At 41.2% G+C, this 14,211-nt stretch overlaps 1 protein-coding gene across 1 annotated transcript in view; it reads left to right on the forward strand.

Moving 5' to 3' along the window:
• TYR (tyrosinase) overlaps positions 1-12,507 on the forward strand; it is an 85,863-nt gene extending 73,356 nt beyond the window's left edge. The window contains exons 4-6 of the mRNA XM_042459225.1: positions 1,245-1,426; positions 2,240-2,242; positions 12,172-12,507. Coding sequence (XP_042315159.1) covers positions 1,245-1,426; positions 2,240-2,242; positions 12,172-12,389 — 403 coding nt within the window. The 3' untranslated portion in view covers positions 12,390-12,507. The remainder of the gene's footprint in view (positions 1-1,244; positions 1,427-2,239; positions 2,243-12,171) is intronic.
• The last annotated feature ends 1,704 nt before the right edge of the window (positions 12,508-14,211 follow it).

Below are 14,211 nucleotides of genomic sequence, written 5' to 3' on the forward strand. Positions count from 1 at the left end.
GATTGTGAATGTATGATCTAGACAGGCTATCAAGACACATTTGTCGCATTTATTCTGTTCAAGTTTTATGTTAGTCTTTGGGGAAAATTGGTTATTAAACTTTGAAGTGGTTCTTGCTGGTTCCTGCCTTTGTCTTCAAGCAATTGCTGTATGTGATTGCTGGCCTCAAACAAATCCAGTTGGACTCTTCTTTGTTGTAAGATAAAAATTGTTATCCTCCATCCACAGTACTGCCAGGTGTACTATTCAACTGATGCTGTATTATTATATTTTTCCTGTTATGGGTTTTTCTGGAAAAGGACCTGCCCTTGATAACTGTACAGATGTTACTTGGACATTGCAGATATGCAAGCATATATTCTTTGAGGAAATACCAAAGGGCCATCTAATCCAATTTTCTGTCTGTGCAGGAATCCATAATTAAAAATAGTTTTAAAATCCCTGAGACATGGCCTTCTAACTTCAGATGGTTCACTACCTTTTACCTTGAGCAATTATGGATATAGAGCATTTGTGTGTGTATATGTGATTTCACGTTCCCTGTCAACTTATGGTGACCCTATGAATTTAATTGGGTTTTCTTAGGTATGAATACTCAGTGGTGGTTTTGCCAGTTTCTTCCTCTGAAATATAGTTTACAGCACCTGGTATGAATAAATCTAGGTAACCATTCCATATTCATGATCATAAATCCTCCCACAACCTACAGCCCACAATTTCTGTGTATGGAGAAGGAGGTCCATTCTGCTGGCTATCAGCTGACAGTGAATTATGTTGCCAGAAGAAGGTACTTACTTAACTAGTTATTTAGTTACTAAATATCTGATATAGAATACTGGCCAATGTGTTTAATGTGGCTGACATTGGTTTGGATCTAGATTTACTCCTATTTTCACTGTACGTGTTGAAAGTTAACAGACACTCAGACCAACCATTATTTTTTCTCCATATTGAAGAAAAACAATTATATATTCATATTGTCTCCCGTATGATCCAATGCCCATAATGAACTCATCCCTGATCTGTGTCCCCACTCCATTGCATGTGTGAAGCATATTGACTCAAGAAAAACCTTTTCAGTAGTGGCACTGAGGTTGAGGAACTCAGTCTCCAAGGAGGTTTCTTCTTGTTCCTCCTTTGTTGAGTGAAAACCATTTTACTGGGTCTTCTATTGCTCTTTCTCATTTTACATTGTGTGGGTTCCATTTCTATTAGTGATCCTGTTATAAAATTTCTTTCCATAGCATTTTTGAACAATGGCTCAGAAGACACCAACCGCTACGTGAGGTTTACCCTGCAGCCAATGCCCCTATCGGACACAACCGTGAATCTTACATGGTCCCCTTCATTCCTCTTTATAGGAATGGGGAATTCTTCATATCATCAAGAGAATTAGGATACGACTATGAATATCTAATAAATCCAGGTAAAATATTAATCTTGAATTGGATTTTCTGCATCTAACCTCCCCGGGTAGAAATGAAGCAGGAAACATGGGAAATGTCTATGACCGTTCAAGTTTTGAGATGTCACACTGCGGTGTTCAGATCTTCCGCAACATGAAGTGTTTTGAGCCTTGCTGTGTATGTGTGTGTGTTAATTTGTCCCTTTATAAGAATAAGAAACTGCTATGAGCACCTGTGGATTAATCTGCAGGATACCACATCTTAGAAATACAGTTTTGAAATCCGGCTGTAAAATTCCCCAGTTCTGCTTCAGAAATCACTTACTGCCCTGTCTTTTTAAAGAACCATGACTGGTGCGTCAGATCAGCTTTTGATGGCTCTGGGATGATAGAAAAGAAATATATGGCACCAACACTAGCTTCTGTCTTCAATAAACAGCTGGTGGTGGGGGTCAATTTTAATAGAATCATGACATTTTTGAGTTGAAAGTTGACTTTGGAGGTCATCTAGACAACTCACATTTAGTGGGAATCTTGTAACTAAAGCATCCCTGTCAGATGAGTTATTGAAGCCTCTGTTTCAATACCTGCAGTCAAGAAAGGCTGATGGGTCCCTTATCAGTTGTAAGAATAAAATAGGGAGGAGGAGGAGGAGGAGGAGTCTGCCTTGAACTTATTGGAAGAAATGCAGACTGTAAATATGAATAAGATTTCCATTTGTTGCTTTTGTGTCCCTTCAAGTTGTTTCTGACTTATGGCAACCCTATGACAAGCCTATAAGGGCTTTTCTTGCTAAGGAGAGAGGGTTTGCAATTGCCTTTCTCTGAAATGGAGACAGTGTGAGTTGCCCAAGGTCACACAATGGGTTTCCACATGAGAGCGGGAATTCAAGCCCTGGTGTCCTTTTACCTGTATCTGTTTTTACTTTTGTATACCACCTTACAGCAATCCTGTGCAAAAGGATATTGTAGCACCTTTGAGACTAACCAAGCAAAAGATATTGTAGCATAAGCTTTTGTAGAATTGGGAGATTACTGCACTGTGTTCTTATAGTGCTGCTAGTCCACTTTTACTGCTTTGGCTGCCTTCTGTAGCATTCTGGGATTTGCAGTTTAAAAGTGAATAGCAGCACTATAAGATTGTACTGTAGTAAACTTCTCTGAATTACAACAACCCTGTGAGAGAGGTTAGTCTGAGATTGGGAGGAAAGAGAGAAGAAATATGAAAGAGGACCATCTCCACTGACCACCTCCAGGAAACATGGGTAAGATAGCCCCCCTCCCCCAAATAGCCATTTCTTAATCAATGGAGACCGGGAGAGAATCAGATACCCAAATGCAGATTTATACATCTTACACTGAGATTTGCTGGAGGTCTCAGTAGATGATGCCATCAGTTTGTATCTGTCTACAGCAGCGATTCCCAAACTCTGGTCCTCCAGATATTTTAGACTTCATGTTCCAGAAGCTATCTTGGCCAATGATCTGGGATTCTGCGAGACAAAGTCCAAAATACTTGAAAACAAGAGTTTGGGAATATGTAGCCAGACACTTCTCTGATCCTCCCCACTTTCCACCAGCCAAGGAATGGCTCTTTAGGAAAGCTATTGTACAAAGCCACGAGTCCTGGGCAGTGGCATCCCCATGCCCAGTGTAACCTGGTGCAAAATAGTTGTGCTGGGGGGCTGACAGCAGTGGCTAAAAGAGTGCACTGGCCTTCACCATGGTGCCAGCCTCCTCCTGAGGAGGAAGCCATCACTGTAGCAAAGCCTGGAGTATGTACTGGACCTTCTCAGCCTGTGGCAGGAGGAGGTCCCTGTTGGAGTAGCATTAGTGCTTGTACCTCTGTGTTTTTGAGAAGGGAGCTGCCTTCTTCATGGATGCATTGATCTATGGTCATTGGTCAGTTTGACTGTGAAGAAGTCACTTCCTGTTCCTCTCATTTCTCTGGGAGTCAAGAGTTTTACAACCCTTTGTACTTCCTATTCTTCTCTCTGTTTTCTGCCACCCAGGTGGCACCAACAAGGTTGTGCTTCTAAAGATGTTTCTTTCTCTTACTTACACTCTTACGGTTCAGCTCTAGCGACCCTTCTACCAAAGTAGGGGTTTTCTCTACTGATTGGATATTTTTCTAGAACCTAGATTTAACAATAAAGTAAGGCCTGTTACAGACTGCCAAAATAAAGCTGCTTCGGGTCTCTTTGGAGGTATGCTGTTTAAATGATGTATGCATCCTAAGAATCCGGAAGCTGCACCAAAGCTGCACTCCGGTGCTTAGGACTGGAGTGTGGCTTTGGCATGACCTCCGGACTCTTAGGACCCATGCATCATTTAAACAGCATACCTCCAAAGAGACCCGAAGCAGCTTTATTTTGGCAGTCTGTAACAGGCCTTTGTTTCATTTTACCTACCTATGGGCCCGAACAGACATGCCAAAATAAAGCTGTTTCAGGTCACTTTGAAGGTATGCTACTTAAATGATGCATGCATCCTAAGAGGCCAGAAACCATGCTAAAACCACGCTCCAGCCCTAACGACTAGAGCACAGCTTTGGTGCGGCTTCTGTCCTCTTAAGATGTGTGTGTCATTTAAACAACATACCTCCAAAGTGATCCAAAGAAGCTTTATTTTGGCATGTCTGTTCGGGCCCTATGTTATCCTGTTTATTTACCAGAATTGCGGATCTAGCCCTTTAAGTAAATGCTTGGTACTACTGCTGCTAAACTAAGCTTACTATTTTAAACCACATAGTTTTCTAACAGATCCAACCGGGCATCACCCCTCTCCTGCAGTTTCACCCAGTGTGATCTCCACTGCCTGCACCCCCCTAGTGATGCCACTCATCCTGGGGTGGGGGGCTTTGGTTGTTGTGCAGGGTGGAACAGTATACCAACCTCTCCAATGACCAAATATATATATACACAGGTGTACATTGGATTTCCATTTGTGTATGCCACACCATCATGTCTTTTTTGCTGTCAGAATGGATTAAAATCTGCCACCACCCTTTGTAAATTTCCAGTCTACTTCAGGGGATCCTGCAGCTGCTGTTATGGAAAAGGAACACATGTGTGTAAATACTGTAAGTGGGAAAGGAACATATAAGTGCAAATGTTCCTTAGTTTTGTCGTTAGCCTCTGTTGGTCCAGGAGCAAAGAACTTCCTGCCAAAGAGGAAGGTAAGGGCTGGGAGAAAGGAGAACATAAATTTGGAGCCTTCCTCTGATCTCTTAAGAGAGGCTTTTCCATTATGTTTGCAACTGGTACCTTTAGTGGCTTCTTTGTCATTTCTGTTCACTTGCTTGTTTTATTTTTACTTTTTGAAGTAAATATAAATAAGAGTTGAAACCTATCCCTGTACCATCCCACTTCCACTTTTAATGTCAGTTACAAAAGCTTGTCAAGTGTTCAGTCCAAAATGTGATTTGGAGTTGAGAGACCAGCAGTCTAACAAAACAAAATCAGATCAATTTTGCCAACCCCAATGTTAAAGTCATTCCCTCTTCTGCACCCATCCACCCTCCCTCTCCATCTGGCACCAGACATTCTGTCAGAATGATAATGAAGCCCTTGGACCAAGGCAGGCCCAGGAAACGTCACATCTTTTGACTGGGGAGGGAGAAATCTGGTCTGTGAGACTTTTGTTGTTCTTCGCAAATGGGTCCTAAATAGCATTTGACATATCCTATCCAATTCTTTTCTAAATCCAACCTGGCTTGAAAGATGATTCAGTGCCACTCTAAAATAAGTGTTTAAGAGTTTTCTTCTTTTTTTCTGTTCTGGCTGTTTATTCAGCCACAAGAGGACTAGGTTGGCCATCATTTTCTTTTTGGCTCTTCAAAATCTCAGTAACAACAACTGGCTTCCAGTGGCAGCTACACAGAAGTGGAGGTGGTGAATATACTCTCATTTTTAGCCTGCATTTTAAAGGAATTAGCTAAGATGTCTCCTGTTGTGATGTAGTACAGCCCCCCCCCCCCCCCTTGCCCCATGTTCTATCACATGCCACCACCCTCTAATACACTCCACAACGCAGTGGGAAGTCACTGTGGGGTTTCAACTTGCATCTTTTTTCACCTTTGACTCTGCAGAGATTTTTCTTCCTTCTCCCATGGGAAATAAGAGTCCCGTTGCTGTTGTTGTTAACTGCCTTTGAGTCGACCCTGACTCATGGTAACCCTGTGGATGAGACATCTCCAAGCCCCCTCTCTTCTCCACTGCTCTGCTGAGATCCTGTAGGTTCATGCAGTGGGATCACTGGGGGGATGAGGTGGTGTGACCCGCACCAGGGGACACCCCAGAAGGGGTGTGTGACAGCCAGCGCAGGGACACCACTGGTTTCAAGCCTGTGATCTCCCAGACTGAGCCTATCCATCTGGCCTGTAGCCTTCCAAAATACAACAGCCTCAGTTTCATAATTTTGGCTTCTGATTTCAGAGATTTCAGGCTTGATTTTGTTCTAGGATCCATTTGTTTGTCTTTTTGGCTGTCCATGGTACTCGCAGCACTTTTCTCTAGTACCACATATCAAATGAGTTGTTTTGATTCTTGCCCATTTTTTTTCACTGTCATCTCTCACATCCATACACGGTGATAGGGAATACTATGGCTTGGAGGATCCTAACTTTAGTGCTCAGTTGTAATTTTTTTAGGATTTTGTCTTGTTCTTTCACAGCTACCCTTCCCATTCCTAGTCTTCTTCTGATTTCATGACTGCAGTTTCTGTTCTGATCAATGTTTGAGTCAAGGTATGGAAAATCTTTAACTATTTCAGTTTCCTCATTATCAAGGTTGAATTTATGTAAATCCCCTGTGGTTATTATTTTTGTTTGCTTTATGTTCTGCAATAAGCCTGCTTTTGCAACACACCCACATATACACACACTGAAAAAAGGCACATGAAGAGAGAGTGGGAAAGAGGAAAGCTTTTAAGGAAAGCTTTTATTCTAAGTAAGCAATCTTACATTTGCAAAACGATTCGCCATTGTTGTGTTTCTTAAAAGTTGTTTCCGATTTTTTTGTGACCCTAAGGTGAACCTATTGCAGGGTTTTCTTGGCAAGGTTAGTTCAAAGTGTTCCCTTTGCTTTCCTCTGAGGCTGAGAGAGTGTGACTTGGTCAAAGTCATCCAGTGGGTTTCCTTGGTTAAGCAGGGGATTCGAACCCTACTTGCCAAAGTTGTAATCCAATGCTCAAACCATTAAACCACACTGGCTTTCTTTTGCAAAAGGGTATCTTGTACATAAAGTCACCTGCCTTCAGATGTTACTCGGCAGTAGTTACAAAGTTACAAAAACAATCTAGATCATATCTAGCTGAGGTTAGTAAGAAAACATAAGCTCTAACAAGGCTAGCTGAACACTTCTATTCTACTCACAGTACAGATGGTGTGCTGGGTCTTTGGATGTTCATAGGAAACTGGGAGACTAGACTCTTTGTCCAGTCTCCAACCAAGCTTCCCTAGAAACAGTGAGGCAGGCAACACCTTATAAAAGGGCCTTTCTGAGTGGGCTATGCTATTTTTATCCTTTGCTTTTAAAGTAATGTTTTAAAAGCTCTTAATCCTATCCACAGGTTCATACTATTTTGATTGTATCAATTTGAAGGTGTTAAGCTTGCTCATATGTGCCATCAAGTCAGCTTTGAGTTATGGTGATCCTATGAATGGTGACTCCCAAGAGGCCCTGGTAGGAGCAGCCCTGTTGGGGTCTTGTAAATTCAGGGCTGTGGCTTCCTTGGTTGCAGCTACTGCACTTGAGAATTAATGCAGTTTTACATAGCTTTAATTGTCTTGGTTCAATGTTATGGAATTAAGGGATTTGTGGTATGTTGTGGCGCCAGATCTGTTTGACAGAGAAGGGTAAATATTTCTCAAAAGTACAAATCCTAGAATTCCATAGCACTGAGCCATGGCAATTAAAGCAGTATCAGACTGCATCAGCTCTGCAGTGTAGATGCAGCCTGAGTAAATCCATGTGTAATGTGGTCTTTCTGCTTTCCATTTTCCTCAGCAATATTTTATTTTCCAATGAGTCATGTCATCTAATGAAATGCCCAACACACAACAGCCCCAGTTTAATAGTCTTTGCTTCTAATAAGAGTTCATGCTTGCTTTACTCTTGGGTCCATATGTTTTTCTTTTTGGTGGTTCATGGTATCTGTAGAACTCGCACCACATTTGAAAAGGGCTGATTGTCTTCTTCTCAGCTTTCTTCACTGACCAGTTTTCACATCCATACATAGAAATAGGGAATACTGTGACATGGATGATCCCAACTTTTAGCTACATGTGTTTATACTGGCATTTCTTTAATCTTATAAGCCACCTTGATCCCAACTCTGGGAGAAAGAGGATGTATATACTGGTAAATAAAGGAGTGGGATAGAATGGAGTAGAATCCTATGCTGATTTAGACAAATGCTGATGGCTATCCGCTTGCCATTGATTAGATTTGATGATACCTAAGAAATATCCCTTAGGATTGAATCATCGAATAGAGCTGGAAGGTGCTCCAAAGGCCATCAAATCCAACCCTCACTCAATGCAAGAAATCCAGTTAGACCATCCCCAGCAGGAAGCTCTCCGGCATTTTCCTGAAGATGTCCAGAGAAGGAGACTCGGTAACCACTCTAGGCAATTGATTCCACTGCCATAGCATTCTTACTATCAAGAGGTTCCTTCTACTCTTCAGATGAAATCTACCCTCCTGTAAATTAAAACAATTAGATCCTACCCACTGGGGCAGCAGAGAATAAACCTATCACTTCCTTTTTATAATGGACCTTTAGATAGTTAATATCCACTCCCAGTGATGTGCCATGGTGTGTGTGTGGGTTGTGTGTCTTCAGGTCATTTACAACTTATGGCATCTTAAGGCAAACCTATAATGGGGTTTTCTTGGCAAGCCTTTTTGTTCAGAGTAGGTTTGCTATTGCATTCCCCTGAGGCTCAGAATGTGTGACTTGACCAAGGTCACCCAGTGCTTTTCATGATCATACGAGGAATCGAACTCTGGTCTCCAGTGTCATATTCCAACACTGAAACCACTACACTATGCTTCCATGGTAACCATCTTTAAATACCCGCCATGTACGAAATGGGGCTTGCTTGTTTTCTGCTGCTTCAGAGAAAAGAACAAGAGCTAATAGATTTATAAGAAAAGTGATTCCACCAAAACATTAGGAAGACCTGTTTGACAGTGAAATGGACTCCCTTGGAGGATAGTGGACTCTCTTTCTTTGGAGGTCTTTAAACAGAGGTCGGATGGGCATCTCTTGGGAGGATTTTAGCTGTGTATTCCTGCATGGCAGAGGGTAGGACTACATGGTCCCTGAGGCCTCTTCCAACTCTAAGATTCTACGAACCTATGATTTTGTGTCTGACTGGAGCAGGAGGGAATTAACATGTCAAGTTGAAAGAAATTATTTGAAAACGGGTTTTAGTTATGTGGGTTTCTTTCAGGAGAAAGGAAAATAAAGGGATTTTTTTTTCTTTTTTAAAAAAAGAGGGTAAGTGTAGATTATATGGTATGGCTTATTACCATTGTTATCTGCCTTCCCTTAATGATTAGCACAAACAGTCAATTTTTTAAAAATGTAATTATGATTTCCTTTCAAGCTTATTAGAGCAGGTAACGATCCTCTGGAGAGCTCAGGCAAGACAGGAGAAGATCTATTGGGAAAGTGCCTGAAGTTATTGCAGATGTAATTATTTCATGCAGGTTGGAAGTGGCAGAATGAGAAGTGGGATCTCACAGGGAAATAAACAGAGATAAGTTGGGAATGTTGTTTTTTATTAGAACTCCCATCATGGTCTGGGGATTTTGGGAGCTGTAGTCCCCAAACCCAGATTTTCCAAGCTCCAAATAAACTCTTGCAAACTTTTTGTGTCACATCTCACCCTTCCGCTAGTGCCCATTTTATGATCTCAATGGAGGGCTTGGAACTAGGGATATGGAAGTCTATCTGTTTCATTTTTATTTATTTCTGTAATGTGCAGTAGGCCAGATTTGCAGTAGAATGGCAAGACCTGTTAGTGAGCTCTCATATTCACCCAGTACTTGGGTTAAAGCACTGCACTATGATTTTGAAGATCAGGGTTCAGTTCCCTGCTCAAAGGTAAAAACCCACTGGGTGACCTTGGGCAAGTCACACTCTCTCAGCTTCAGAAAATGAATAAGCTTCTGAAAAAACTTGCCAAGAAAACCCTATGGCTCCCCTTAGGGTTGCCATAAGTCAAAAATGACTTGGAGGAACACAACAAGAAAAATACATGGGCTTAATATGCTTCAGATATGGATATCTTAGCTATCATTGCTAGTTAATAGAACAGGCCTCTAGCATATGGCCTGTATTATCTATCAGCAATCGGGAATACAAAACCTTTACCTGGATTTACTTATCCGTAACTATTCCATATTCAAATTGCTACTTCGTCTCAATCATAACACTATAGCCATGATCATAATTCCCTCCTGCATCTAGGTGGCTGCCATATTGCAGAATTAATGCAGTTTGACACCACTTTAACTGGCATGGCTCCATTCTATGGAATCGTATGATTTGTAGTTTGTTGTGGTCCCATACTCTTTGACCGGGACAGCTAAACATTTCACCAAAACTACAAATCCCAGAATTACATTTCATTGAGCTATGGCAGTTATTTAAAGTGATGTCAAACAACATTGATTCTGCAGTGTAGATGCAACTGTTACCCAAACTGCTGTGGTCTGGGGTGGACACCCACAATCAAATCTGTTTGGGTATTATCAGTAGTATTAGCTCAAATGATAGCTATAGTTTGACCGGAAGCAACAGCAGGCTTGGATAAGCCCAGATAACTGAGCCAAACACGACGACATACCTGCGAAATTCCCTTTCTATACAGCCATTAAGTAACGAGGTCATCTATAGTTGTCATTTGAACAGCCCTGGTTTAGTTCAACTCTAGGACCCTAGTAAACAAGGTGAGCTTCACTTGGAAGGAGATGCTTTGCCTTTAGGTTTAGTTGCCCACCTCTTTTAAACCTCTTTATGTCCACAGTAAAACTATTATTTTCTGTATTGTATTCAAAGGCCTACTTAGGGAGCTGGGGATGTTATAGCCTGGGAAGAGAAGGTTAAGAGGTGATATGATAGACCTTTTAAATATTGAAACGGATGTCAATTGAGGAGAGGGAGCAAGCTTGTTTCTGCTGCTCAGAGAACAGGACCTGGAACAATGGATGCAAGCTAAAGGAAAAGAGATCCACCTCAACCTTAGGAGGAATTCCTGACAGTAAGGGACTGTTTGACAGTGGACACACACTCCTTCTTGGAGTGTAATGGAGTTCCCTCCTTGGGAGTCTTCCAAACAGAGGCTGGATGGCCATCTGTCGGGGATGCTTTGATTTGGATTTCCTGGCATGGCAGGGGTGGACTGGATGGCCTTGTGGTCTCTTCCAAATCTACGATTCTATTACTCATAGTGGCCTCAGTTTTTGACCGTCCCTCAATCTCGGCGAGCTGGACTCAGTGGATCAGAACCACAAAATGTTAAAGAAACCCAACAGCAATGTCATCACAGCTTAAATTATGCATTAGGCTGTGAGACTTTTCCTTGAAGAACATAATTTTCCTAACAGGCATTTTGCTCACAACCATTTGAAACAAAAAGCAGTTTAAAAAAAACTTTTAATACAAAAGTTAAGAAAATTAAACCAAAGTTCTGTTTAAAGCACACCAGTTAGAAACATAAGTTAAAAAGAAGGTTTTTATATATGCATTTTAAACATAATTGAAAAGAAATATAACATCCCCTTATTAAGAGCTCCATCCAGTAGTGTATTTGAAGACAGCAGTTAATAACAAGAGTGTTCACAGCATGGAGGATGATGTTGTTGTTAACTGCCCTGTGGATGGGACATCTCCAAGATCCATTGTCCTCAACTGTTCTGCCCAGGTCCTGCAAAGTGAGGTCTGTGACTTCACCAATGGAGTATATTCATCCGGTGTATGGTCTTCCCCTTTTTCTATGACCTTCTACTTTTCCTAGCATTATTGTCTTTTCTAATGTATCATGCCTTCTTATGGTGTGGCCAAAGTAAGACAGCCTCAATATGATCATCTGGGCTTGCAGAAAGAGTACAGGCTTGCTCTGTTGTAGAATCCATTTGTTTGTCTTCCTGGATTTCCACAGTATCCTCAACACTCTTCTCCAGCACATCTCAAATGAATTAATTTTCCTCCTATCTACTTTTTTCACTGTCTTGCATCTCACATCCATACATAGTAATAGGGAATACAATAGCTTCAACAATTCTGACTTTAGTGCTTAGTTGTATATCTTTACACTTTAGGATCTTATTTAGTTCTTTCATGGAGGCCTTTCCCATTCCTATTTTGCTTGGTTGTTGTTGTTGTTGTTGTTATTATTATTATTATTATTATTGTTTCTGGACTGCAGTCTCTGTTGTGATCAATGTTTGATCCAAGGTACAGGGAATCTGACTGTTTTGATTTCCACATTATCTAGGTTGAACTTATGTAGAACTTCTGTGGTCATTATTTTTGTTTTCGTTATGTCCAGCATAAAGACAAATTTTCCATGTGGTAGAAGTACAATTTGGCTCTAGCACCACTTGATGACACTGTGGCTGAAGAAGCAAGCATTGCTGGAGCCATCTCTTTCCACAACTTTGACTCTTCTTGAAATTTTTGGCTTCCCAATGAATCTTGTTTTATAATGGAAAATTGAGATAATTTTCTTCCTCTCTCTCTCTCTCTTTACAGCCAATCCCTTCCAGAATTTTTTTCTACCTTATTTGGAGCAAGCACGTCAGATTTGGCCCTGGCTGGTGGGAGCTGCTGTGGTGGGTGCCATTCTAATGTTGATTGCTGGAGTAATTACACTACGATGTCGGAAGAAGAGACGGATCTCAGAGGAAACACAGCCACTACTCATGGAGAGTGATGATTATCAGCATGTGACCTACCAATCACACGTATAACAGTGGCCTAGTATCCCAACATAGGGTGAAATGTATGTGGTGTGGGAAATCTGTGGTATATGTTTCCAGTATATTTTTCCAAAGCTTGGTGCTGTGTCTGTGTTGTATCTAATGGGTTCAGAGCTTTAGTCAAATTAGATAGACATTGGGGATGGGTGGATTATTGTGTTGTTGCATGCTTTCCCACCCAGCAAATTGGTATTCAGAAACAAACTCAGAGTTGGAAAATCTTTGGTCCTCTAGATATTTTGGATTACAGCTCTTAAAAGCCCTACCTGTTATGCCCATTAGTCAGCCATTGTGGGAATTCTGGTCTAAAACATCTGGAATGGGCAGATATTCCCCATTCTTGTCTGGCAAATATTGACCTCACTGGAGGAAATACAGAATCCTGAATTCTATTGTTAATTTCATCTAGAGTAGACTTGATGAATCAAATGAATTTACACATGTGTTGAATTATCAAAAGTGCATCTACAAGATTGAAATAATGAAGTTTAACACCACCTTAAGTGCTGTAGCTGCATTCTATGGTTTCCTGAGATTTGTGGTTTTACAAGGTCTTTAGCCTTCTCTGACAAAGACTACTGCTGCCCCACATAACTACAAATTCCATGATTCTGTAGAATGGTGTCATGGCAGTTAGACTGATATCAATGCACCCCAAGTTACCATTGACTTAATGGGGCTACAGTAGCAGGGGCCACTAATAGGATTTAGGCCAATACAACACGAGTACCTGTCTTTTAATATCTGCCAAAACTCCTTTTGTGGTGTGTGTAATTCGATCAAGGGAAAGGTCAAGTGACACAGCACTGATCCTATCCCAGCACCCACCTCATCCATTTTATGGATGATTTTTCAGCTTTGAAATAACATCGGAATCTCCAGTCATGAGTCTACTATATCCTGTGAATGTTGGTCTTTATTCTTTTAGTGCTCCAATGTGCTCATTGAAATTAAAGCCACTTAAAGGCAGTCCTGTCCTGCTTAAGAATTTTTTAACCATTCTTTTATATCTGAAACCAGAGTTTGATCAAGGAACAGATGAGGTTCTCATCTCAGTTTGCACATATTTATGAATGGTATTGCCAGGTTGCAACCCAGAGACATGTCTTGTGGCAGCTAAAGGGATCTGCCAGTGGTGCCTTTGCATGGTGGTGGTGGTAATGGGAGAGAATGCACTGATAAGGGAAGAACTGGAAACACTCAAGATAAATATGTCACTTGAATGCAATACCGCACTGGTAAGCAGTGCTCAAGCAAGGGAAGGAGGGCAGAGAAAGCCTATCCCACTGCCTTTAGTATGCGGTCATTCAGGTACTCTATTTGAAAGGCTTTGGGACAGCCATAGTTAGGCTAGAATTAGAAGGAGTATAGGGTTGGCATCTGGATTTCATCAGACACAGAAGCACTACACAGCACCATCCTGATCCCTCTTGTTGTTTTTTTTCAAAGAGCACATTAAACCAAATACCACAGAATTACCAGCTTGAGGTAAATAACACCTTTGTTTTCAACAATGGCCTAAATCTTATTTTTAGTTCTGTCCAGAAGAGACCCATTGAATCACTGGGGTCTGACTATGTGTCACCTCTCAGCAATTCATTCAATGGGTCTACTGTAATTGAGATTCATTGGTGGGACTCCAGTAAACGTTTTGAAGGTGGAATTAACTTTTAGGACATTGTGGCAGCAGCCATGTTATTTTCTCAGACATTGTATATAGGAGCATTAAGAAGGAAAAAAAACCAACACAAAACATGGTTTCCACTGGGAGGTGCCAGCACCAATATGGCAAGCTTTCTCCCACATCCCACAA

The sequence above is a fragment of the Sceloporus undulatus genome, chromosome 3 (genome assembly GCF_019175285.1).
Source record: "Sceloporus undulatus isolate JIND9_A2432 ecotype Alabama chromosome 3, SceUnd_v1.1, whole genome shotgun sequence".
Lineage (NCBI taxonomy): Eukaryota > Metazoa > Chordata > Lepidosauria > Squamata > Phrynosomatidae > Sceloporus > Sceloporus undulatus.